The 27,776-nt window shown below is 38.6% G+C and overlaps 1 protein-coding gene across 2 annotated transcripts in view; it reads left to right on the plus strand.

Annotated features, from left to right (window-relative positions):
• Positions 1 to 5,481: 5,481 nt before the first annotated feature.
• The window catches only part of LOC124599613 (FGGY carbohydrate kinase domain-containing protein), a 147,049-nt gene continuing 124,754 nt past the window's right edge, over positions 5,482 to 27,776 (plus strand). Inside the window, exons 1-2 of one of the 2 annotated variants that reach the window (XM_047136091.1) lie at positions 5,482 to 5,636; positions 5,741 to 5,937. In XM_047136091.1, coding sequence (XP_046992047.1) covers positions 5,609 to 5,636; positions 5,741 to 5,937 — 225 coding nt within the window. In that variant the 5' untranslated portion in view covers positions 5,482 to 5,608. Of the gene's footprint in view, positions 5,641 to 5,740; positions 5,938 to 27,776 lie in introns of both variants that reach the window. The other variant, XM_047136092.1, reaches the window with a different exon arrangement.

Here is a 27,776-nt window from a genome sequence, read left to right on the forward strand (position 1 = left end):
TATATTGCACGTAAGGACCACCAAGATAAGATACGAGAAATTAGGGCTCATACAGAGGCCTATAGACAGTCGTTTTTCCTCCTCTCTGTTTGCGAGTGGAATAGGAAAGGATGTGACAAGTAGAGAGGTACATGGTACCCTCCGTCACGTACCATATGGTGGCTTGCGGAATATCGATGTAGATATAGAAGGAAAGTTGCTTCATTGAAGAAGAGTTCTCTTCTTGTGCTGGGTCAGTTTAGTAGTCATTTTAAACATTCTGTGAAAGAGAAAACGAGAGAGGGAGATATACATGGTGGCTCACGAAGATATGCAACTATTTTAATGTGTTATTCCACAAGTAAAACTAAAGCAAAAAGTTCAAATAAACATAGGTCTGCAATATTCAGTTATGGAGTTATGGCTAATAAAAGATTTTGCCTGAAAGTTAGCAACTTCGCTAATATGAAGCCATCGCAAAACTGTACAAGGTTAAAGTAAGGCACGATTTCCATTTATTTTGTTGCTATTGTCTGGTGAATCTAATAGAACATGTCCCAGACGTGTATCTGCAGTAGTTTTCCAGAACATCCAGAGAAGCAAAGATTATTATACAAGTAAATTTGTTTACTTTCCATGTAGAAACGTTTGTCATTGTTGGCAAGCGTTAGTGAGATGTTTCAGTCGTTTTCTAACCTTGAAACGAGTTAGTTTTGTGTACTGTTCAGTGAAAAAACATAATAACAACAGTGTATTTAACTGAAACCACTTAGTAACTGTTGTAGTTTGTAGATTATTTGTGAAATAGCGATGCCTTTCAAATGTATGACAGAGGGATACGCCAATAAGTTGTTTATTTATGGCAAATGTGATGGTAATGCTACAGCTGCAGTTAACGAATATTGCATACGTTATCCAACTCGGAGGATTCCGAATGCACGAACCATTAGCAGAGTATTTCAAATGTTATGGAAGACGGGTTCTCTACCTAGCGTTCATAATCAGTACTAACGCTCGATACTTAAAGACAATGACGAGGATATTATGGCTGCTGTTCAACATAGCCCGGGTATGTACACGACGTATCTCTCAAAAATTAGGCATTTCGCAATCTAAGCTATGGGGGCACACTGGAGTACAATTATCTGTATCCTTACCATAAACAAAAAGTGCATCATTTACATCCAGGAGATCCTGCCCTTCACTTGGAGTTGTGCAACTGGTTAAACACTAATCGGCAGTTACACTAATACATTTTATTTACTGATGAGACACAGTTTACTCAGGATGGTATAAACAGTTTACATAAGGAGCACATATGGTCTGAAGTAAACCCACATGCAACAATGCAACGCGATTTACAGCAACGATTTAGCATAAATGTGTGGTGTGGTATAATCAACATACATTTTATTGGACCATTTATTTTCCCAGGACGTCTAATTGGCGAAACGTACTTACAATTCCTTCAAGAAGAAATGCCCCACTTGTTCGAAGATGTTTCACTTGCTACGCAACTGCAAATGTATTTTCAACAAGACGGTGGACCTCCACATTTCACTAACATCGTTACTACACATTTAAGTGAACAATTCCCCAGAAATGAATTGGTCGTGTGCTACACGTCTGTGGCCACCCAGATCGCTTGATTTAACACAAATGGATTTTTGTGTATGGGAATCGACGAATGACGTAGTTTATGAGGACAAAGCAATACATGTGAAGCATTACTTGCGCGCATTATGAATGCAATAAGCGAAATTAAGAACAACCCTGTGAAACTGAAATGAGCAGCAAAATCTGAACATACACGTGAAGATAAATGCGTTGAACTCTGTGGAGACATTTTTGAACATTTATTGTGAATGTATTGTGAAATTGTACATACATTGTACAACGTACTTAGCACTGAGCTTTGTATTTTCCAGTGTAACATGACTTCACGTGTTCCATGGTATTAATAAAAGCAGATCATCTGACACATTCATACAGTTTCTGTTTACGTTATTACCATCATTCTTCCAAAATTAAATTCTACACAACTTCTGTTGAAAACTTCGTACAATTGTCAGGAATTTAAAAAAAAAAACAAATTGGGCCAAATAGTTAATAAATTAAAAATTTTACGAAATTACATCCTTGCTTCTCTGGATGTTCTGGAAAACTACTGCAGATACACGTCTGGGACATGTTTTATTAAATTTAGCAGATCGATAACAACAAAATAAATGGAAATTGTGCTTTACTTTAATCTCATACAGTTTTGCGATGGCTTTGTATTAACGAAGTTGCTAAAATTCAGGCAAAATCTTTTATTAGCCATAACAAAACATTTGCGGACCTATGTTTATATGAACTTTTTTCTTTATTTTTACTTGTAGAATAACACAAATCTTTTTGAATCACCCTGTAGAGCTTGCTGTTATTCCAGAGGGACTTACTTCACAATTGCAATCTATTGATATCTCGTGAACTAAACCATTTAATGTTTATATGAGAGAGCAATGGAAAAAAATGTATGGTGGATAAAACCCAACATGAATTCACGAAGAAGGGAGCTTTAAGGCTAACTACAATCAAACAAGTGTGTCAGTGGATAAAATAGTCATGGTCTAGAGTGAGAGAAGTCATTATTGTTAAAGCTTTCGAGAAGTGTGGCGTAAGTAACATTCTCAATGGTAGTGAAGACCATCTTACATATGAGACGCACAATGATGATGATGAAGAGGAAGAAGAAGAAGAAAGTTCAGATGACGATTTTCAGGGATTTTAAAGAACGGTTAGATTTTCTAAACTAAGAACTATTTTTGGTCTGACTTTGCAATCCAATAATAAAAATGGTAAAAATTGTATTTAAAAAAATTGCTTAAAAATTAAGGTGTGTCTTATTGTCTGTAGCGTCTTATAGTTCGTAAAATACAGTAAGAATCAGGAGATATAATCACCACACAAAAAAGAATCAGGAAATTAGCGTCCTATCGGTACCCTCCCAGTGTTATCCAAAGTATTTGGAAAAAAGGTTAGGTTAGTGGTGTTTAACGTCCCGTCGACAACGAGGTCATTAGAGACAGGGCGCAAGCTCGGGTTAGGGAAGGATGGGGAAGGAAATCGGCCGTGCCCTTTCAAAGGAATCATCCCGACATTTGCCTGAAACGATTTAGGAAAATTACGGAAAACCTAAATCAGGATGGCTGGAGACGGGATTGAACCGTCGTCCTCCCGAATGCGAGTGCAGTGTGCTAACCACTGCGCCACCTCGCTCGGTGCATTTGGAAAAAAAAAAAATTGCTGCAGTCTATATAACAAATTTTATCATGAAATGTGATATTATTTTCAAAAACAAGTATGGGTTCCTGAAGGGGAAAAGTACAATAAATGCAGTTAACGAATTCATTGAAAAAATCATCTCGTCATAGGGAAAAGGCAATAAAGAGACAGGTATCTTCTGCGACCTTGCCAAGGCATTACGATAAGTGAATCACTTCATGCTGCTTCAAAAACTAGACAGGTACAGTATCAAACAAAATCCTTATCTGACAAACAGGAAACAAAGGGTAATCATAACATCTATTACCATAAATTGTGCATCTCAGAGGGATACGAGTTTGTAAGGAGTCCTTCAAGGCCCAATCTTGTTTCTTTCTTAAATAAATGATTTACATCTCAATACCAGTGCCAACCAGTCACCTTTACTGATGATACTTCTCTACTTGTTGAAAAATAAAATGTGAGAGAAATTCTGGATGCTGTAATAAACACACTAAACAACAGAGATACATGGTTACTTAGTATTTCAAAGACCATGATAACTCAATTTAGAACCAAACAATCCAAAGTCGGTGACATCAGTATCATACATAAAAATCAAGTTACAGAAGAATCTCAGCCCATCAAACTCTTCACCATAAAGTTGGACAATAATCTAAACTGGCAATCATATAAAAGTTACTTAGTTACTACATAAACAGAATCTGGCTGCTGAAAAAAAAGGTCAGAATAATGTGTGCTGCCCCCCCCCCCCTCCCCTAGAATATTCTGCCGCCGTCTATTCAGGAGTGTAAAATATTATCTATCCCTGCATTGCACATCTTTGAGATTATACTAATCTTTTTACACAGTAACTCAGACGTAACTGAATTAAGCCATCTCAAACATATGTACAACATTAGACACAAAGAAAATTTCATACTTCCAACACGTTACTTAAAACTGTACCAACAGACGCCTAAGTACATGAGAATGGTAGTCTACAATAAATTCAAGGGTAGAAATGTACTGAACATGGAGATGGTTCATTGAAGTGATGACTACATGATTTCTGGAAAAACGATACTACTCAGCTGAGGAATTTATGAATGATCATTTAGACAGTGTGATTGTTGTCTGGAAAATTTAGGCATTAAGTACTGGTAGATCATGAGAGAAACAATTTAATAATATTATTGTATACAACATAAATCTTTGGTGGTAAAATTAGTGTTAGAAAATTATGTAACTATGTACATCATAAAGCAAAAATTGACATGCCTCCTGTACAATACGATCTGATGATCTCTAAAACATAAGTTATGAAGGGAATAATGTGCGAATTCTGAGGGTAAGCTGGTAAGTAACAAGTGGGGCAGGCAGCTTTCGCACCTCGCTAATGAGTGGTAGAAGCGGAACTACTATAACAAGTGGAGCAGGCACCTTTTGCACCTCGCTAGTGAGTGGTAGAAGCCGAAACTGCTATTTACACTTAGTTCTGCCACGATTTAAGACAATTCCGAGCCAAGAGTGCCCGGGGCTGCTTTGAAGGAGGGTGTGGGGGCGGGGGTAGGATTCCAGTTTAGGGTACTTTCCTCGCTGGTCATAAATATTTGGTGTTTGTTTCCGAACATATTACGATTTCAGAGGGTTTGGTTAGGCAGGAATCTTAGAGTACTGCTTAAATGACGTTTATATTCTTCGTTTTTAGAAATATTTGGCTGTGTTTCCTGCAAGTATGTTGCGATTTCCGATATCCACTCACTCCAGTTATTTAACTCTTTTTTTCGTCCACCATGTTATCACTGAAACTAACAATCCTGAATTTGCTGTGTTCTTCAAACATGCAAAAGTAAGGCGAGAATACAAAGCTCATGTGACTGTTTAAAATACAAATCTGCACGCTGGTGAAACATAGCGCTTTTTGATTGGTCTTCCAGTTCTGACTTTTCATTGGTCGCTTGGTTAGAGCGCAGACGACGTGATGCGCATATTGCTAGATTCCTGTTTTCTAGTTCCTCGAGCGCTGCGCGTAGCCTGGGAATACAAAGTGTTGACGAATGCCTTTCTGCAAGATAGAATACCACATGTACAGGAAATCTATGACTTTAGGTTCCCTCAAACAAAAATGCCGTAAAATATTATATCTCAGTTCACAAGTATAAGAGGCGCTAATTTGGTGTAAAGTTGAGGAGTGGACGAAGAGCGCTCTAAACATGGAAAGTTCCATCGTGATATTCGTCTGCTTGAATTAGTGTAGGTGTTTCGCAATAGATCTCGTGACCATTGACTTCGGCGATTATTTCAAGGTTAAGAAGGGCGAAAGCCTTCGTTTTGAGAGCCGCTGTTAAAAGCACGATTATGCAATACGTTTACCATTGACATGGTGAAGGAGGGATACAGTAACGGAAGTAGGTCTGACGCGGCAGCATATATTTTCAGTAGTTGATCTTAACGTTTCGTGTAGTAAAGATAAACTTGGGCTTTTTGCCTCTTTTTTTTTTTTTTTTTGCAGTCGGTACAGTGATGGGCCATGAAAATTTGTTTGTGGGCGTTGACGTGGGAACGGGAAGCGTTAGAGCTGCCCTAGTCAGCGAGCAAGGAAAACTTCTTAATGTTAGCACGAAACCTATTAAAACGTGGACACCAAAGAAAGATTTCTTTGAGCAGTCATCGGATGACATATGGTCGGTATGTTGCCATGTTGTAAAGGTACGTCGTTATGTTTATCTCGATGAGAGCGATATTTGGCTGTGTAGTTCCGTAGTACGTCGTTCGTCTTTAATTTGGGTAGCTTCACCGTATATATTACTTAAGTGGCGTGTAGGTTTTTAATTATGAAGTGTAACCGTAGGGGCTTCGTTCGAAACTGATAGGCCAAAGGAAGGCCGTCTTAGAGAAATCATCTACATTTTATTTCAGACCGTCATTTGGCAATACCCTGTTCAGTTGGATGTTACTGTCCAAGCCGATTGCACTTGCAGCACTTAACACAATGCATCTTGCTGAGCGTAGGGGGACCAGAAGTGCTTTTCATTCTTAAACTCGAGTACTGTTGTTTTCCATATTTCATTTTCAGTATTTTCAACAGTGTCGATGAAAGCTTCCTTGTCCATTCTGATTTTTGTTTTGCTTTAATCATTCCTTAAATTTTGTTAAAAACACGATGGTCCTCTGTCTCTTGCTTTAGGTTGGCTACTGTACTCACTTTTTTTTCACTCCAGAATGTGTAAATTACGATTACAGCAAGCTGTTTTTCAGTTTCAGAGAATTATGTTAATATTCCAAGTCCTTCAAATTATTGTTTGATGAATTCATTCAACCTCCGATGCGGGATTAATGTTGACAGTCTCAGTGTAAATAAAGGACGTTCTTATCAATGAATAGACATATCACTGTCTTGAGACAGGTGTTTATCAATTACGTCTTACCGTAATCGTACAGTAACTTTTGTTGACATATTCCTTTGAGGAAGTGATAAGAGGAAGTTGGTGTTCATTGATAAATAGATAAGCATATTATCACGTTTAGTTCCACAACATATTACATACTGGTTAAGGTAGTATTGCCCTCCCCCCACCTCAAGTGAACAGCAGTAACAATATGCCTAAAAGTGGTTCTATATTGTACCTTAATCATTTGGGGAGGCTCCTCTGCCTGTTTATGGATTTTTGTTATTGTATTGGATGTATAACTGGTATTGGTGAGTTGCACTAGATTATAGTGATCTCTTGGCCTACTAATAAAATTTGTGGATAAATACAAATGAAGAGTGGTCCATCGGAAGTGTGGTGCTGCAGTCCAGCGTATACAAATCAAAATGACAAACTGATCCAACAGTTCTATTTCATTAGTATTTTTCTTCCTCTTGTAACACTTAATGAAGACGTTTGAATTAAGACCAGGTGTACCCAGTGCTCTCAAACAGGGACACATTGTCACTATTTTCCTGTAACAGCAATTCCGAGACAAGCACCAGCAACCTACCTCTGTTTGATACAGTGATAGGACACTATTCCCAGGAAATGGGGATACTGGCTTACCTTGCAGATATTTACTGTTAAACAGGGAAAGAGCTAGGGAGATAAGTACAGATGCTCTTTTGTATGGTGGTGGAAGAGAAAAGTGGGAGGGGAGATTCAGTCCATGTTGTCAGTCCTTACAAGATGTGCATATGGAAAGCATAGAACCATGTCTAGGAGAGCAGTCATCACTGTCCATTATTACTCATGACAAGGTGTGCAATAGAAGGCTAAATCTAAGCTGTCAACAGATGGACTTGGATGTGCACTATAGTTCAGAATGGACCATGTTATGAGGTGGTGCGCACTATAAAATTCTTTAAGGATGTTATGGGGGAGAACATAATCTGACAAGCTAACCAGGTTCGTAGTCTTTCAGTTCTCTATTATTGCCCAAGCATAAACAACAGGGTTTATTTGCCTTAAGGTGAACCAGTGACTGAAGTGGTGAGGTGTTTAAGGTACATTTGGGGAAGTGGGATTCCTGTCAATGTGACCATGGAAATGTTTTTTCATTGTTTTGTTTTGTAAGGGCCATGGACTTGTTCTTTTAAAAGGAATACAGCTGATTTTCTTTACTACCCTCTCCCTCTTCAGCCTTGGGCTCTTTCTAATAATTGTCAATGGAGTTAATTCCTAATTTTCCATCCTTCTGTATTTTTTTGAGGTGAGGTTATACATCATTAGTGTGTTCCATTTTTACTGTTAGCGCTAAGAGCACACCAATATTACCTGCAACATGTGATAAATGACCAAAGAAGCTCATAAATCACTGATTTTGTTTTATGGGTATTAGACCTTGATCCAAGATGTAATTCTCTGCACCTTCGAACACTGGAGTCATGATCAGCGGCTATAATGATTCAGGAAGCAGTGAAAATCTCAAAAAAGCTCTGCAGTCTGAACTGTTTATACTTATCCCGTGCACTTGCAGTCTACTGTACATAGAAACTGCACAAAGAAGTAATAACACCCCTTAACGGATAAAAGGGCAATTTTCATCTTGGTAACTCAGATAAATCTACAGCAGCACATCATGCACTGGGACTGAGGAATCATCAAATTAGTTTCTCTGATACTATGGTTTTATCAAGATCTAATCCCTGATGCCAGGACGTACAGATAGGCCATAGAAATTCAAAAGCACAAAAACACCTGTAACATAAGAGGATGGACTGAAATTAGACAAGCTGTGGGACTTAGTCCTAAATAATATAGGACAAACCCTTTCCCACTACAAGCTCCATAACATATATCGGCACAACTCCACAATCTTAGACAGTGTTCTGACGACCTTACATTCTGACCATTGCGTGGGTATGTATAAAAAGTTCAGCTTGCTGAGCATTTCTGCGATTGTAAATGTTTTGTAAGTTGTTACAGCCTCTGGTGATGTCTCCACCATTATAAGACGAAATGTTAGGCGGAGAATTGTGCCTTTGACAATGGATTAATATCCATAAAACAAGTGTCAGCAATGATGCAAGTACATGCCATGAAAGCCTGCATTCAATGGCCAAGCACAATAGTTGGAAATAGCTTTTGTGCTGTGGGGACTATAAGGGGTAATATTCGGTAATATTCTATATGCAGTCTTGACTGTCCAGCTTTCTTAGAAGAAAAGAGAATCAAAGAGATTGAGGTTATCCGACAAATATTTTGTGAAGTTGAAAATTTGTTTCATCAACTACTCGCATTCCAATTTGACCATTTGTATGTGTGCTGAAATCAACTTGTTTGAAAAAAATATGTCTGGCTCCCAACAGCTGCAGCCAGTACAAAAGTTAGCACTTGCAAAATGTGCATGCAGCAGTGTAGGTACAGTTAAATCACTGATTTCCATACCACCAACAAAGATTGCAAGCAGTGGAATACCACAGACCAGAAATTCGTATCTCTAAGCAGACAAAAAACAAAATCCCGGTGTCCACTGAAAGAATTCAAGCCCTCAGGCCATACTGCTGTTGGTGTCAAGTGCCGAGTCAGTTCCTCAATGAAGCACAGTGACATGTATGTCTGCTCGAGGCAAGCAGCTAGAACTTTTGGAGTATTCTTATCTTGGCAGAAATATATTATAAAACCTTTCCAATATGACATATCCTATTTTACAGAGGAACATAAAAATGTTCACTTTTGTGCTCAGGGTTTATAACTTACGCATGGTGGACAACCTTTGTGTGGGTAGAGCTAAATTAATAACTTTATCTCTGGATGAAGCATACAACAGACCACTTTTCTTCCATATACAAACAGCAATGGCTGTTACAGTGTACCAAGAGATAACTGTGTATTCTGCCTATGTTAGAGAGGTGGAAGTTATTGTAATGCTGTGCCCACAGCATGTGTGGGGAAATACTTTTGAGTGGATGAAATTTTGTATGTATCTTACAATACAATTAGTGCTGTAGTGTGGCTTCTGAAGGTATCATTCCACTATTAATAAGCTGCATTGCTGAATGCAGTTGTACAACTTGCTTTCCTACAAGGGCATCATGCAGTAAATACTGTCTTCAACCTTCAGAACGCTTTCAATACTTCTTGAATGAGTAATATTCTTGGACAACTTCACATTAGGGGCATTATATAGATGTCATCTTGCTTTGTTATTGTACTCGTCTATTTTAGATATTGTGTTGGTGACTTACTCTCAGAAAATGAAACACGAGATTGGTGACCTGCAACAGTGTTTTAATTGTGAAACTTCGTAATAGCCAGCAATAGTATATTATCGATAATACCAGTCTGATTATAGGTCTGTTTGGTTGTCCTGCTAGAAGGCACTTCATGTGGCCCACCGTAAGTAAATCAAACTGACCGAAAGGGTGTGGGGATATGTGGGACTGAGGCTGGGAAACCACCAGTTCATTTCAGGCAGAAAGTTCTCATCATTGATAAGCACATGAAATTTGAAACTTCCTGGCAGATTAGAACTGTGTGCCCGACCGAGACTCGAACTCGGGACCTTTTCCTTTCGCAGGCAAGTACTCTACCATCTGAGCTCCCGAAGCACAACTCTCGCCCGGTCCTCACAGCTTTACTTCTGCCAGTATCTGGTCTCCTACCTTCCAAATTTTACAGAAGCTCTCCTGCAAGGAGAACTGTCTCATCTGTTTCCCTAGGTGCCTTCTAACAATTCAACAGATGTAATTTGTCAGACTTTCCCAGTGATCCGTTGGCATCTTGATGGGTCAGGTATTCTGCTGCGTATCATTCTTGCACAATATTTTAACAGTGTGACTAATTATCTTCATCAAATGCTACCCGAGACTGCTCATTGAGTGGAATGCGTCCATTATTTGTACCTACAGTTTTCCCCCTTGATGGAGGGGGAGGGCATTGGTGAAGCTAATGGACCCGTTCAGCTCAATTATTTTTACTTATGGCCTTCCTGCTCCATCAAGGGGGAAGACCATAGGTATAGTTACTGGACCCATTCCACTCGATGGACAGTCTCATGTCACACCTAATGAAGATAATGAGAGACATTTTCGAAATATTGTGGATGAACAACACTGATATCCAGCAGAATACCGAACACCTCAAGGTGTCTATTTAATAGGTGTTTGCTGGAGATAAAATGATGCAGATGGCTCATGAGTCCCTTCTCCTCCTGCAAAATCAAGGAAAATAAGTCACAGTCTGATCAATAAGGGACACACAGCAACCCAGAGAGACCAGGAAAATAATATTGTAGCCAAGGATGTTTCTCAGGGGCAAACTGAAAAAATCTGTACTATCCCCATGTGAACTGTGGAGCTGTACATTGGTAGGAGGAAGAGTGGTAAAAAGAGAGACAGTAAGTTTTATCAAGTACAACAATCTTCCTTATGTTTCATACATCTCCGTGATCGTGCAGATGAATCGAAGTAACACTAAAATGACTTCATAGAGGGCATTGTTCTCTGACCAATTGGTTTCTCTTTAGGCAAGGTGATCCAACTGTTCGGAGCTCACAGGATGTGTGTACTACTCGCACAATATGACTGGATACTTTCCTGGGAATGGAGTAATGGCAGAAGTCGCATGACTTCAGGTTGGAACAAATTGTTTCCACATCCTGTCAGCATATGCTAGGACACTATATAGCATGCTGTTGCAATACAGTATTGTAGTAGGTATTGTGACTGAAATTTTGATTACAGTTTACTGCTTGCCAAAAGTAGCAAGTAATGTTGTACATATACAAGGGCTATCCAGAAGATAACAGATGTTTTGAATTAAAAAATTAACAATATAGAAAAAACCAGATTTTATCATATACGTTTTAAAGATACAGTCTTAAGCTATTTTTCTACAAAATTGCCAATCTGAGGCACTTATCATTTGGTGGCACAGGTTTTTCAATACCATCTCTGTAGAAATCTGCTGTCTGTGATTGCAGTTACTGTTCGTACTGGCACACAGTTTGGCATTAGTATTAAAGCATTGTGAAGCGAACAATTAGATTAGATTAGTACTTGTTCCATAGATCATGAATATGGCACTTTGTAATGATGTGGAACGTGTCAGGTTAATGAAAGGTGTCTATACAAGATATTACATTACACAAAATATTACATGACACTTAATATTTTTAATTTTTTGTGGAGGTTGGGGAAATTGCCCACTTGTTATATCCAAAAATTCATCTAATGAGTAGAAGGAGTTGCCATTAAGAAATTCTTTTAATTTCCTTTTAAATGCTATATGGCTATCTGTCAGAATTTTGATGCTATTAGGTAAGTGACCAAAGACTTTTGTGGCAGCATAATTTACCCCCTTCTGAGCCAAAGTTAGATTTAACCGTGAGTAGTGAAGATCATCCTTTCTCCTAGTGTTGTAGCCATGTACACTGCTATTACTTTTGAATTCGTTCGGACTGTTAATAACAAATTTCATAAGTGAATATTTGTATTGTGAGGCTACAGTGAAGATCTCTAGCTCTTTAAATAAGTGTTTGCAGGATGATCTTGGATGAGCTCCAGCAATTATTCTGATTACATGCTTTTGTGCAATGAACACTCTTTTACTCAATGATGAGTTACCCCAGAATATGATGCCATACGAAAGCAGAGAATGAAAATAGGCGTGGTAAGCTAATTTACTCAGATGCATATCACCAAAATTTGCAATGACCCTAATAGCATAAGTAACTGCACTCAAACGTTTCAGCAGATCCTCAGTGTGTTTTTTCCAGTTAAACCCCTCATCAATGCATACACCTAGAAATTTGTAATATTCTACCTTAGCTACCGATTTCTGATCGAAGTCTATATTTATTAATGGTGTCACTCCACTTACTGTGTGGAACTGTATATACTGTGTTTTGTCAAAGTTTAATGAGAGCCCAATTTGCAGAGAACCACTTAATGATTTTCTGAAAAACATTGTTTACAATTTCACCAGTTAATTCTTGTCTGTTGGGTGTGATAGCTATACTTGTATCATTGGCAAAAAGTACCAGTTTTGCTTCTTCATAAATATAGAATGGCAGGTCATTAATGTATATTAAGAACAGCAGAGGACCCCAGACTGAACCTTGCAGCACCCCATTCTTGATTGTCCCCCAGTTTGAGAAATCACCAGTTTTTTGCATATTATGCTGGGAAGAGCTAGTAACTCAACACCAGATGTGGGTTGTATGGTGGATGATCAAACAACTCCCATCCAGAACCCTCTAGGAGATCTCTGGCATAATTGTCTGTGTGTGGACGTGCATTGCGATAAAAAAATTCTCTGAGTTTTCCCACTGTTTGTTTCGTATCGCCCACCTTAACTTTGTCAGTGTTTGACAATATCTCTCTGAGTTAACAGTTGTGCCACATTCAAGGAAATCAACAAGAATCATTCTGCTAGAGTCCTAAAACACACTAGCTGTGATCTTTCTTGCTAATAGTGTTTGCAAACACTTCCCTGTTTCCTGGGAGGATTTGTGCATCCCCATTCCATTGACTGCTTTTTTATTACACAATTGATATACTTCAGACAAGTCTCATCCACAGTTGTGATACAATCAATAGCTCTGTTATCATTTTTTTGTAATCTTTGTGGAAGGTCAATGCTGCAGCCAGTCTCTGTTCTTTGAGGTCTTCCATTAGGATTTTGGGAACCCACTTAGCACAAAATTTTGCAACTGTGAAATGACAATTTTCACAAATTTTGTCATTGATTCTTATCAGTAGTTTGTCAGTCATAAGGCTAGGCCTACCAGTGCAGTCCTCACCATGCACGTTGATAGGCTACTTTTTAAAATCAGTTCACCACTGCCGCACTCACTTTAACTCACGACTCCTTTTCCATACACATCAGATAGGTCGTGATAAATTTCAGTTGGTTTGCAGTTTTTTTCCAACAAAAATGTAACTACAGAACGCTCCTCCACAAGTGGCAGGATTTTCTATTGCAGTGCCTGTTTTAACATGTAAAAAAAAGCAACATAGCAGAGACATAGACCACATGCTACCACCGTGGTATCATACTGAGTGTAAGAACATTGTCACCACGATGGTGGCTGTAGTCCTATTTCAGTACGCAACATTTTAATGTACTATGTTTTACTCAAGTATTTGCTGAGATGTCAGCAGTAAAGTATAGTAAGGATCAGCTCTCTATATTAGCTGAAGAATGAGATGTGATAGGTATTTTAAAATTTAGTGTATTGCCTGGACACCTAGTGCACACTTTTAAGTTGGAGATTTTAGTGTGCTGCAGGATAACACTTACCTATTTTTAGTGCTTTGCCATGCCAGGTGACATTTCCTGGGAGAAGAAAAAATCAAAAAAGGTCATGTAAGCAGAGATTGAATAAAAGAAAAGCATGATAAACATAATAGTCCATTCCTAACTGGGGTCATGTGAAGAATAAAACTGAATCAGGCCTAAATACTTAATGTCCACAATTAACAGGTAAATGCATAATCATAGCAAAAATTGTAATGGAAAAGAAATTATGTAGAGTTTCAGGAGAGCAAAAACATTGTTTTCAGAGACCTTACATATGCTAATCATGGGTGGTGGTATTTTTGCAGACAAGTAAGAATACCCTATAACTTCAGAATTTTTTAAGGTCTGTGAAAAGAATTAATCACAGCAACAGTCTTGGATCTAGAACAGATGAGACTGTGATCAAATAAACGGTGCTTGGTGTAGCGAATGCAATCAGACTACAGGAATGTATTCATTTGTTATGTTCTGTAACTCCTGTTCTAAGCAGAGCATTTAATAATGTAGAATGAGTCCAAGTGTGTCGTAGTCAAAAGATGGGTGTATTAGAAACTGGCTTAATTGTTGTAAAACTGTCATTAATGTCTTGTGTTTATTCAAGCTAAATTTAATGTAGACAATTTATCACAAAATGTGCTACTTTGAAAAGAACTGTTGCTTTCTCAGTTGTGTTAAACAGCTGTGTTTATCTGATACATAATCTCATATTTTAATATTCAACTGACCACTCTGTTATTAATCACAGAATGAGAGGTATCTGAATTATGTAAGAACAGAAAAATTTCAGGCTTTGAATTTACATGATCAGATAAGTTATGGGAGTGTCTAATTAATGGGTATTTTTAATTTTACTGTTAATTACTAACTTCTTTATTTGTCTAATCAGAGCTTAGCAAAGAACTGAATATAGGAGCACTTTTAATGCTTTACAAGTAGACAAAGTCTAAATGGAAAGTACTTTTGTCTTAAAACGTGATTGTGTAAAACACAGTGCCTATTAAACTAATATTTATCAACAACAAAAAATACCATTCATGAGTATTTGTACACAAATGTGAGTGAAGATTTTTGTCAAGGTCCCTACCATTTTGTTTACAAAAGGTTCTTAAGGCTTAATTTTACTGAATATATACAGGGTGTTTATAAATGAATATTGGGGTTTTAATGCTTTAATTGTATGGAGTGTAGCCATGTATGGAAGTGAAACATGGACGATAAATAGTTTGGACAAGGAGAGAATAGAAGCTTTCGAAATGTGGTGCTACAGAAGAATGCTGAAGATTAGATGGGTAGATCACATAACTAATGAGGAAGTATTGAATAGGATTGGGGAGAAGAGAAGTTTGTGGCACAACTTGACCAGAAGAAGGAAACGGTTAGATTAGATTAGATTAGATTTACTTTCATTCCAATTGATCCGTAGTGAGGAGGTCCTCCAGGATGTGGAACATGTCAGAAAAACAACAATACATGACAAATATTTAAACTAAAACAAATAAGCTAATGTACCATTCCACAGGTCCCAAGTGGAATGATCGTCATTTTTTAATGAACACTAAGAGTCATTTTACAAATACTATTGCACTGAATTTAAAATAAAAAAGTTTTTTATTTATTTATAAGGTAAGAAACATGTAATACAACTACTGTAATACTTATTTACAATGAACACATTACTGCACTGAAATGGTGCAGAAGTTAGATTATACTTACACACACACACACACACACACACACACAAATTTTCAGTGAACACATTACTGCACTGAAATTGTGCAGAAGATATGTTGTACTTATATACAAATCAGTTGGTTTTCCTCAGAAATTCATCAATGGAGTAGAAGGAGTTGGCCACCAATAAATCCTTTAGGCTTCTCTTAAACTGAATTTCATTGGTTGTTAAGCTTTTTATGGCTGCTGGCAAGTTATTGAAAATGTGTGTTCCTGAATAATGCACACCTTTTTGTACAAGACTAAGTGACTTTAAATCCTTGTGAAGATTATTCTTATTTCTAGTATTGATTCCATGAATTGAGCTATTGGTTTGAAAAAGTGATATATTTTTAATGACAAATTTCATTAAGGAATAAATATATTGGGAAGCTGTAGTTAGTATCCCTAGTTCCCTAAACAGGCTTCTGCAGGATGTTCTTGAGTTCACACCACATATAATTCTTACTGCACGTTTTTGTGCCCGGAAAACTTTAGCTTGGCTTGATGAATTACCCCAGAAAATAATCCCATATGACATTATGGAATGAAAGTAAGCATAGTATGCCAGCTTTTTCATTTTTATATCCCCTATGTCTGACAAAATTCGCATTGCAAACAGAGATTTGTTAAGACGCTTCAGCAGTTCTGTGGTGTGCTCCTCCCAGTTGAATTTATTATCAAGCTGTAATCCCAAGAATTTAACACCGTCCACTTCTTCTATCTTCTTGTCATCATATGTTAGACATATACTCTTGGGACACCCCTTACAAGTTCTGAACTGCATGTAGTGTGTTTTTTCAAAGTTTAGTGACAAAGAATTGGCTAGGAACCAGTGATTAATGTCTACAAATATTTTATTGGCTGATCTTTCTAAGACTACACTTGATTTGCTATTTATTGCAATGTTTGTATCATCAGCAAACAAAACAAACTTGGCATCTGGTAATGTTACTGATGAAAGGTCATTGATATACACAAGAAAAAGTAAGGGCCCCAAAATGGAACCTTGTGGGACCCCACATGTAATTAGTTCCCAGTTGGATGATGCCTGATAGCTTGATACATGTCTCTTTCCTAATAACACCCTTTGTTTCCTGCCAGAGATATAAGATTTGAACCATTTTGCAGCATTTCCTGTTACACTATAATATTCTAGTTTACTTAAAAGGATATTGTGATTTACACAGTCAAATGCCTTTGACAGATCACAAAATATACCAGTTGCCTGCAATTTTTTGTCTAATGAATTAAGTACATTTTCACTGTAAGTGTAGATAGCCTTCTCAATATCAGAACCTTTTAGAAATCCAAACTGTGACTTTGACAGTATGTTATTTGAGATAAGATGGTTATAAAGACGACTGTACATTACTTTTTCGAAAATTTTTGAGAATGCTGGCAACAGTGAAATTGGACGGAAATTTGATGCTATTTCTTTATCTCCCTTCTTAAACAGTGGCTTAACTTCAGCATATTTCAGCCATTCGGGAAATATTCCACTGATAAACGACTGGTTACACAGATAGCTTAATATGTTACTTAGCTCAGAATCACATTCTTTAATTAACTTTGTTGATATTTCATCATACCCACTAGATGTTTTTGATTTTAAAGATTTTATGATGGACATTATTTCTGTTGGGGTAGTGAGGGTCAAATTCATATTATGGAAGTTACTTGAAATGTCTGGTCTAAGGTAATCCATAGCAGCATCTACCGAACCTGACAACCCCATCTTTTCAGTAACAGTTATAAAATGTTTGTTGGTAGGACATGTTCTGAGGCATCAAGGGATCACCAAATTAGTATTGGAGGGCAGCGTGGAGGGTAAAAATAGTAGAGGGAGACCAAGAGATGAATACACTAAGCAGATTCAGAAGGATGTAGGTTGCGGTAGGTACTGGGAGATGAAGAAGCTTGCACAGGATAGAGTAGCATGGAGAGCTGCATCAAACCAGTCTCAGGACTGAAGACCACAACAACAACAACATTTATTATATTAAACTTATAGTTATAAATGATATGTCAAATGAAAGAGCAACTCAAACAGTTTTACCAAGAACCTTATAAATGTTCAATGTGAGCGCCATTTGTCACACGGCACACATCAAGTCTATAGCCAATTTCTTCCCAAACATTGATAAGTGTGTCTTCAGTGATTGTAGCAACAGCTGCTTCAATCCAGTTTCTTAATTCAGGGAGGTCTGCTGGTAGCGGAGGCACGTACACACGATCCTTGATGAAGCCCCAAAGGAAAAAATCGCATGGCCCTAGGTCGGTTGAACCTGGAGGCCATTCAAAGCAAGCTCTGTCATAGAGCCCCTTGTGGCCTATCTAGCGCTTGGGTCTAGCGGATTGCGGCAGAAACACTGTGTGCTGTGCATGCATACTGGTGCCAAACAACTGTTTGAGTTACTCTTTTATTTGACATATCATTTATAACTGTAGTAAGTTTAATGAAATAAATATCATAAAGCATTAAAGCCCCAATATTCATTTATAAACACCGTGTACTTTATGAACTTTAGATGAATTTCACCAGAAGGCCATGTCACAAAATGGGTGGGAATCAACCATACTGTCCACCTGAAAAATAGTATGAACTCTTGGTACTTTGGGTCATAATGACCCAATGCTGCAAAACTCAAGCAGATTACGTTAAGGAAATATTATTACATGAAATATAATATAATTTAATTCTTTTTCAGCCCAGGTAAAGCATTATTATGTAATGTAACACCAGTTTTGATCAAAATTCAAGCAAATAAATGTAGATATCACTCTTTTAAACACGCAGAAGATTTTGTAAAATTATAAACAAATCAGTGTATTCATTTCTTTATAATGCTGTTCAAACAACAATCAAATAATAGTGGATAAAATTATTTCCAACAGACAGACACACAGCTTTTTCCAAAGCTGTTTCACAGAGGAAGACCACACTGCAGTTCCTTATCTAAATCCTCGCATGAATGAAAAAATGGCTAACATTGAAATAAGTGTCCAAGGAATAGAAAAGCAACTGAAGTCGCTCAACAGAGGAAAGTCCACTGGGCCTGACGGGATACCAATTCGATTCTACACAGAGTACGTGAAAAAACTTGCCCCCCTTCTAACAGCCGTGTACCACAAGTCTGTAGAGGAACAGAAGGCTCCAAATGAAATGATTGGAAAAGAGCACAGGTAGTTCCAGTTTTCAAGAAGGGTCGTCGAGCAGATGTGCAAAACTATAGGCCTATATCTGTGACATTGATCTGTTGTAGAATTTTAGAACATGTTTTTTGCTCGCGTGTCATGTCATTTCTGGAAACACAGAATCTACTCTGTAGGAATCGACATGGATTCCGGAAACAGCGATCGTGTGAGACCCAACTCGCTTTATTTGTTCATGAGACCCAGAAAATATTAGATACAGGCTCCCAGGTAGACGCCATTTTCCTTGACTTCCAGAAGGCATTCGATACAGTTCCGCACCGTCGCCTGATAAACAAAGTAAGAGCCTACGGAATATCAGACCAGCTGTGTGACTGGATTGAAGAGTTTTTAGCAAACAGAACACAGCATGTTGTTCTCAATGGAGAGACGTCTACAGACGTTAAAGTAACCTCTGGCGTGCCACAGGGGAGTGTTATGGGACCATTGCTTTTCACAATTTATATAAATGACCTAGTAGACATATAGTAGATAGTGTCAGAAGTTTCATGCGGCTTTTCACGGATGATGCTGTAGTATACGGAGAAGTTGCAGCATTAAAAAATTGCAGCGAAATGCAGGAAGATCTGCAGCGGATAGGCACTTGGTGCAGGGAGTGGCAACTGACCCTTAACATAGACAAATGTAATGTATTGCGAATACATAGAAAGGAGGATCCTTTATTGTATGATTATATGATAGCGGAACAAACACTGGTAACAGTTACTTCTGTAAAATATCTGGGAGTATGTGTAGGAACGATTTGAAGTGGAGTGATCATATAAAATTAATTGTCGGTAAGGCGGGTGTCAGGTTGAGATTCATTGGGAGAGTCCTTAGAAAATGTAGTCCATCAACAAAGGAGGTGGCTTACAAAACTCTCGACCTATACTTGAGTATTGCTCATCAGTGTGGGATCCGTACCATGTCACGTTGACAGAGGAGATAGAGAAGATCCAAAGAAGAGGCGCACATTTCGTCACAGGGTTATTTGGTAAGCGTGATAGCATTACGGAGATGTTTAGCAAACTCAAGTGGCAGACTCTGCACAGAGAGGTGCTCTGCATTGTGGTGTAGCTTGCTGTCCAGGTTTCTAGAGGGTGCGTTTCTGATGAGGTGTTGAATATATTGCTTCCCCCTACTACCTTCTGAGGAGATCATGAATGTAAAATTAAAGAGATTTGAGTGCGCACAGAGGCTTTCCGGCAGTCGTTCTTCCTGCGAACCATACGCGACTGGAATAGGAAAGGGAGCTAATGTAAAAAGTGGCACGTAAAGTGCCCTCCACCACACATTGTTGGGTGGCTTGTGGAGTATAAATGTAGATGCAGATGTAGACATCAAAATATAAATAAAGGCCAATATATTTATTCCGTTGTTTTTAAAACATTGATCAAAATGCAAAAATGTAACAATGGGCAAGCTGTTTCTGAACACAAAACATCTAAAAATACATTACTTCTACAGTTTGGGCAATATATGCAACATGACCTTTAAAAACAGTTTCCCGTGATTTGAACACACAAAGGAGTCTTATTGTCACAACTAGATCAAAATTTACATCTGGCACAGTTGCAGCTTTTCTTGGAGCTGCTATAGCTGATATCAAGCCTGGTCCCCTGTTTGTATTTTACTCACAAAGCAATGGATGTTGCATTTAATGGCAGCTGTTTCTGGCTTCAATGTATGGAGTAATGAGAAGCCTTCTTAGTTCCTGGAGGGATATTCTTTTGTGACAAAGATTCCCTCCCCCCCCCCCCCCCCCCCCCCCAGCCCCCCCCTACAGGTATATTGTATGTAGTAGTGTCAAGCATATTATAAAATACTAATACAGGTCAATGATTGTTTTTTTCCCTGCTTGAATGTGTATGTGCAATTAGCTTGTCAAGCATACCAGCTGCATGTTTCGTGGCATTACATGGTTCAAATGGCTCTGAGCACTATGGGACTCAAATGGCTCTGAGCACTATGGGACTTAACTTCTGAGGTCATCAGTCCCCTAGAACTTAGAACTACTTAGACCTAACTAACCTAAGGACATCACACACATCCATGCCTGAGGCAGGATTCGAATCTGCGACCGTAGTGGTCACGCGGTTCCAGACTGTAGCACCTAGAACCGCTCGGCCATTCTGGCCAGCTTGTGGCATTATAGTCTAACATCATTTTGATTTTTTATCTTCTCTGTCGTTATTTAATTATCACTATGCATTGTTCTCAGCAGTACGCCATTCCTGTTTTTCTTTGGATTGTGTGATACTATTGTGATATCTTTCATGAAATAGAATTCTGAACTGTGAATGTCATTATGTGATGACGTAGGCAGTCTGTTTTATTGTAACTGTACCCAACATCATAAAACACTCTGTCCTCTTAGATCATATGTCAGATCCATGACAATGCGAAAACCTTGGTTTTCTCATATGCTAGCCAAGGTGGTTTTCCTGTGTAGATTTTTGTTTTCAGAGCATATGAACTAGCATCAGTCACACAGTACATCTACATCCATACTTCGCAAGCTACCTGGCGGTGTGTGGCGGAGGGTACTTTGAGTACCTCTACGTTCTCCAGTACCCTATCTATCCATGTCTTTGTCCCATACTTGGCAAATTTGATTGGAATATACTGTTTGAGTGGATAGTTGCCTCTGAACCATCAGTTGCTTATCAACTTTATAGTTGATCCAGAATTATATCATTTTTTTGAGTATGTCCACATATTTTTTCCATAAGTTGTCATTAGCTCTTTGCACTGTCGATCAGGCTTATCATCAAAGCATAACACTCAACAGATGTGGAAGAACATCTTTAGTGACATTGTACCAGAAAACATTGCTCTACTGATTTTGGATACCATAAGCTGCTTGTTGATTCACCATACAATTTATGAACACTAGCAAATGATAATACAGGGTGATTCAAAAGAATACTACAACTTTAAAAATGTGTATTTAATGAAAGAAACATAATATATCCTTCTGTTATACATCATTACTAAGAGTATTTAAAAAGGTTTTTTTCACTCAAAAACAAGTTCAGAGATGTTCAATATGGCCCCCTCCAGACACTCGAGCAATATCAACCCGATACTCCAACTCGTTCCACACTCTCTGTAGCATATCAGGCGTAACAGTTTGGATAGCTGCTGTTATTTCTCGTTTCAAATCATCAATGGTGGCTGGGAGAGGTGGCCGAAACACCATATCCTTAACATACCCCCATAAGAAAAAATCGCAGGGGGAGGCCAGTGATGAAGTGCTGCCTGGCGGCCGATCCATCGCCTCGGGTAGTTGACGTTCAGGTAGTTACGAACATATAAGTGCCAATGTGGTGGCGCTCCATCCTGCTGAAATATGAATTGTTGTGCTTCTTGTTCGAGCTGAGGGAACAGCCAATTCTCTAACATCTCCAGATACTGTAGTCCAGTTACAGTAGCACCTTCGAAGAAAAAGGGACCAAAAACTTTATTGGCTGAAATGGCACAGAAAACGTTCACCTTAGGCGAGTCACGTTCATACTGAGTTGTTTCCCGCGGATTCTCAGTGCCCCATATACAGACATTGTGACGGTTGACTTTCCCGTTAGTGTGGAAAGTTGCTTCATCACTAAACACAATCTTTGAAATGAAAGATTCATCTGTTTCCATTTGAGCAAGGATAAAATCACAGAAATCGATTCTTTTAATCTTATCAGCTGCAACAGCGCCTCAAGCGAACAAATGTACAACCAAATGAAACTTTATAGCTCCCTTAATTCGCTGACAGATAGTGCTTAGCTCTGCCTTTTGTCGTTGCAGAGTTTTAAATTCCTAAAGTTGTGGTATTCTTTTTGAATCACCCTGTACACCAATACATGCTTATTACGTAATTTCATCTAGATCTCCCCATTTGTCACAGTATGCTCTTCAGCCCTCAACAGTAGTCTTTTGCAACACAATAAGGCAGAGACTTTTGTTCATAATGACTTAAAAACCAGCTTTTATGTCACTTACACTGGACGTAGCGTATGTGATTGAACCGGGTGTTTCTTTCATTATGTCTGCACTGTATGCTCTTTCGTGATGTGGAAATGCTATCAAACCCCAACTGATGTTCTTATTTTTCTACTGAACTACTACTACATTTTTCAAATTGTCACTAGTAATCCCATTGTCAGAAGCACAATCTTCTGATTCCGACGAAGGGTGAATGCTGTCTTCACTAGTATGGTTTTCTCCTTCTGAAATATCCTCCCAATCATCAGATGCATTGCCTATTGCTTCTAGTTCACTTTCAGTTACGCAGTATTTTGCCATGACTATCATACACCACTATCTACTGCAAGAACTGAAAATATAAATAACATCTTCCCTTAATCAGTCGGGTGTAACCGATTTCTCAATCTCCAGTAATTACATCTTCAACAATGTACTATCTATTATTGCAAAAACAAGCAGTAACCTCTTTTGTTGTGTACATTGATATGTACATAAATTTGGATATAGTGGAACATGAAACTCGACTACATTAATGCAGGATGAGTATTAAAAGCAATTGTGTCATTATGACGCAAGGAACATAACTGTAACAATTTCAGCTTTAAAAAAAAGTAGACATTAAAAGAAACAAATATATAAATTTACACGCATCGGAAATTACATTTAAGTTAATAATAGAAAAAGAATTTTATTGTTGGGTCGTATTGACCCAAGGACAACAGTAGGGTTAACTGTGCAAAATAAACTAAAACCCTTTTCTTCAAATTAACCCAGTGAGAATAAGTTCTAAGCACAAAACTTGCTGAGGAGCGGTTCTTGATTTGTTTACCTGTTTGTACACTTCATGTTTGTTATCCAACTGGCCCCCAGATAGTTATGCATATACAGTATTTAATTTAACATATGACCATTAATGTAGACTAATTATCCAAAACATTAGGACTACCATCTTTATAGTAGTTTGGTCTGTCTTTGGGATGCCATACAGTAGCAGCCTTGTGTGGGATGGATTTGACAAATCCTAAATAGGTTTCTGGAGGTTTGTGGCATCAGATGTCTATCCACAAGTCACACAATTCCCGTAAATTATGGACTGGTGCTTTATGGGAGCAGAGCTGGCACTTGATAGCATCCTGGATGTGTTCAGTCATGTTCAGATCAGGCAGATTTGGTGGCCAAGATATGATGCTCCTCCAACCACTACAGCATGATTCTGGCTTTGTGACATGGACAGTTGTCCCAACATTGATGTTGGGGGAGACATTATATACCGTATGTGATCTGTAATAATGTTCTTGTAGTTCACATCCGTTATTAGTGCCTTTGATTAATATGAACGGAGTTCAGAAAGTACATTATACATTGTTATGGCAGGCCAACTAACTTTTATCGAATGCTGCAATACACTTCAAAGTGATACAGACATATGACACTATTTTTCAACTAGGTAGTCACCAAATCTCTGTAAACAGTGATCAGAACATTCTATCCCCATTTAATTCTTTGGTGATAGAAATCCCCTCCTTAGCCATGGAGCCATAAGAGAACAGCTGTGTGAATGTCCCCCTCCCCCCCTCCCCCCCCTGCCCCCGATGTTCTTTCAGCTTGCCAGAAACACAAAAACATAAAAAATGCATGGTGCAAGACATGGACTTCCTGATCAGCATCATCCAAATCTGTGGGGTGTTGGTCACATTGTTGACGCCGTTTTTCTACTGTTTGATGCAAACATTGCACTTGGTTCATATACTGCGAGAATTTCATGGTGAGTATGTGTGCAATTTAGATGTTTTGCCCACAAGAATCGTACTGTTCCATGTACTTCAACATGGAGTACATTGCTGATTGCCATGCCATTTCAAGCACATGCTGTGATGCTCCTGTTATCTGTATTGCAGCAAAAATGTTTTTACAGGAAACCCGTAACATTTACTCTCTTCTGACAGTGCACTATTCTTGTTGTGCTAGGTCTTAAGCATAAGACAATATGTGTAACTTACTCTCTGAAGTCACTACGTACCACAGGACCTATGGAAGCCCAGATGAATGTAATATGTAATACCGCCACCAACGAACTATGCCTGTGGCACTTTGCACGTTTTGGGGAGCTGTTCACCTGAATAACTGCATATTGCACTTGACTATTGTCCTGTAGTAGCAAAATATGTGATTCATCCAATCAGGTGACATTTTCCAGTGAATCGTGCTTAACTTTTGATGCTCCTGTGTCCACTGCAATTGCAATTGACATTGTAGGGTCAATATGTGAACAAGTAGGGACATCTGTTGCAAAGGCCCGTGTTCAAAAATGTGTGCTGAACAGTATGCTCTGGAACACTTGTGCCAACACTGTAAGTGTATACTGTTGTCAGGTCTACCACAGATCGTCTCCTTTCCTGTTGTACAGAGTGGGCAAGCCTTTGGCGTCCACATTCTGTTGTGAAGTATGGATGTCCAACACCTTCTTGCCTACTTGGGGTTTCACTGTCCTCCATAAGTGCTCATAAGAATAGCACAGCTGGCCGGCTTTGAAGTTTCAAAGATGCTTGTTCCCAGATTCTAGGCTGTAAAAAATCTTTTTTCTTTCAAATTCACTTATGTCAGCAGGTTTCTACCTTTGCAGGCTGTATTATCCGTAGAATGATATCCATGTTTCTTTGTCTGCTCTGCTTATATACTTTCCTTACCTCGCCACATGGCAACAGTGTCCCCAGGTGATCAATCTCACAGTTGTCAATGATCATAATGTTTTGTCTCATCAGTGTATGTACCAGCAGATTGTTTTTGTTTGTCTGAAACTGCATGTATGTGTCTTTGTGAGTGTAAGACATAATCTGTTTGTAGCGAGGAAATACTGCCTGTACTTGAGAAAGGTACATTTGATCTCTATCGGTACATCTCATTGTCTTTTCAGTGTTCATGAAAATATTATCTGCAGTAAAATTACTTCTAAAATAAAGCTTTCTGCAGATGATTTTCTTATGTCAGTATTATGAAAAGGGTGGATTGCTACTTACCATATAGCAGAGATGCTGAGCCACAGACAGGCACACAAGAGAAACTTCTAAGCACATAAGCTGTCATCCAGAAGGTCTTCTGCTGAGATAGACTCCACACACACACACACACACACACACACACACACACACACACACACACACACACAAATGCAGCACACACAAACATGACCACTGTCTCTGGCTGCCGAGGCAGACTGCTAGCAACTGCACATGATGCAAGAGGCAGTCTGGGTGGTGGGGGTAAGGAGGAGGCTGGGGCAGGAAGGGCGAGGGACAGTATGGTACAGGTGGAAGAGGGTAATGTGCTGTTTGTGTGAACATACAGGGGCAAGGTGGAGGGAGGGTAGGACAGCTAGGTGTAGTCAGGAATTAGATGGAGGGTGGGATGGGGGCTGAAAATGAGAGAAGCAAAAAGACTGTGGGTGTGCTTGTGGAATAGAAGGCTTTGGAGTGGAGATAGGGAAGGGATAGGTAGGTGAAGGACAATGACTAATGAGGGTTGAGGCCAGGAGAGTTACAGGAATGTAGGATAAATTTCAGGGAGAATTCCAAAGTGCAGAGTTCAGAAAAACTGGTGTTGCTTGTAAGGAGTCTGATGGCACATGTAGTGAAGCAGTCATTAAAAAGAAGAATGATGTGATGAGCAGTATGCTCAGCAACTGGGTGGTCCAGCTGGTTCTTGGCCACAGTTTGTCAGTGGAAAATTCATGCAGACAGACAGCCTGTTGGTAGTCACGCCCCACATGCAACCTATAAGCCAACTACAGCCCCTGTGCTTCATTCTACGTGGGGCATTACTGACTACCAACAAGCTGTCTGTCCACATGAATGGCACCTATGTCCGAAGAAGGCCTTGTGGCCGAAAGATTATGTGTTTAGTAGTCTTTGTTGTGCCTGTCTGCAATTTAACATCTCTGATGTGTGATGAGTCGCAATCTATCCTTTTCATAATATTGTTAGTTTTCCCCCTGGAGTTTCCTTTGTTTGATTTTGTTATGTGCAGCACAGCAATGAGAAACTGGAGGACTTTAGATGGTATCAAAAATAATTTTGTAAACACAGCTGAGAAATAGTTCATAATATTTTTATAGCCAAAGTGAAAAATTGAGATCATACTCATTTAAAACTTATATTTATTAGAAATATTAATAAATTCCTCATTAATACAGATAATGGAAGCTATTAACAAGGTATATAAACAACTGAATGAGATTGGAAAATGCAAGCAAATTATTTGGAAGGGTGATACATGACTTTAATGATTTAAAACTTGGGAATGGTATTCCACCATGTAATCTACAGTATAAATTATCTGGTTTATTCCATTGGACCTGGTGTCTGTTGCACATGGTTACGGAACATGTCATTAAATACCGTACTCCTTTTTATTTTTACTAATAGAAATATCAGTATATTGTATTATAAAATGTGAATACCAAAATAGTAATGTGAATCACAAGATGATTTGTAAATATTCAGTGAAGAAGCTTGACCACATCTACATCTTGGTGTTCAACAGTAAATTTTGTTACTAATTGGAATTTAGAGTGCTCAGAAATTTTTGTTCACTAGTCTATCGAAATTCTTCTCTGAATAATATAATATTATACTCTGCACACCACTGTGAAGTGCACGGGAGAGGGTACTTTCCATTATGCCACTTATTAGAGCTGCTTCCAATTACATTTGTGTATCAAGATTGGGAAGCCTGTGTGTGCATTATAATAGACCTAATCTCGTCTTTGTGATCCTCATAGGAGTGTTATGTAGGGCATTATAGTATGTTCCTAGGTTCCTCACATAAAACTGCTGTGAGTAAGCTTTCATGGCATAATTTGTGTCTACCTTCAAGCACCTGTCCGTTCAGTTTTTCCAGAATCTCCCCAGCACTCTCCCAGGAGTCAAACAAACCTGTGACCCTTCCTGC

Source organism: Schistocerca americana, chromosome 1 (assembly GCF_021461395.2).
Source record: "Schistocerca americana isolate TAMUIC-IGC-003095 chromosome 1, iqSchAmer2.1, whole genome shotgun sequence".
In the NCBI taxonomy this organism is placed as follows: Eukaryota; Metazoa; Arthropoda; class Insecta; order Orthoptera; family Acrididae; genus Schistocerca; species Schistocerca americana.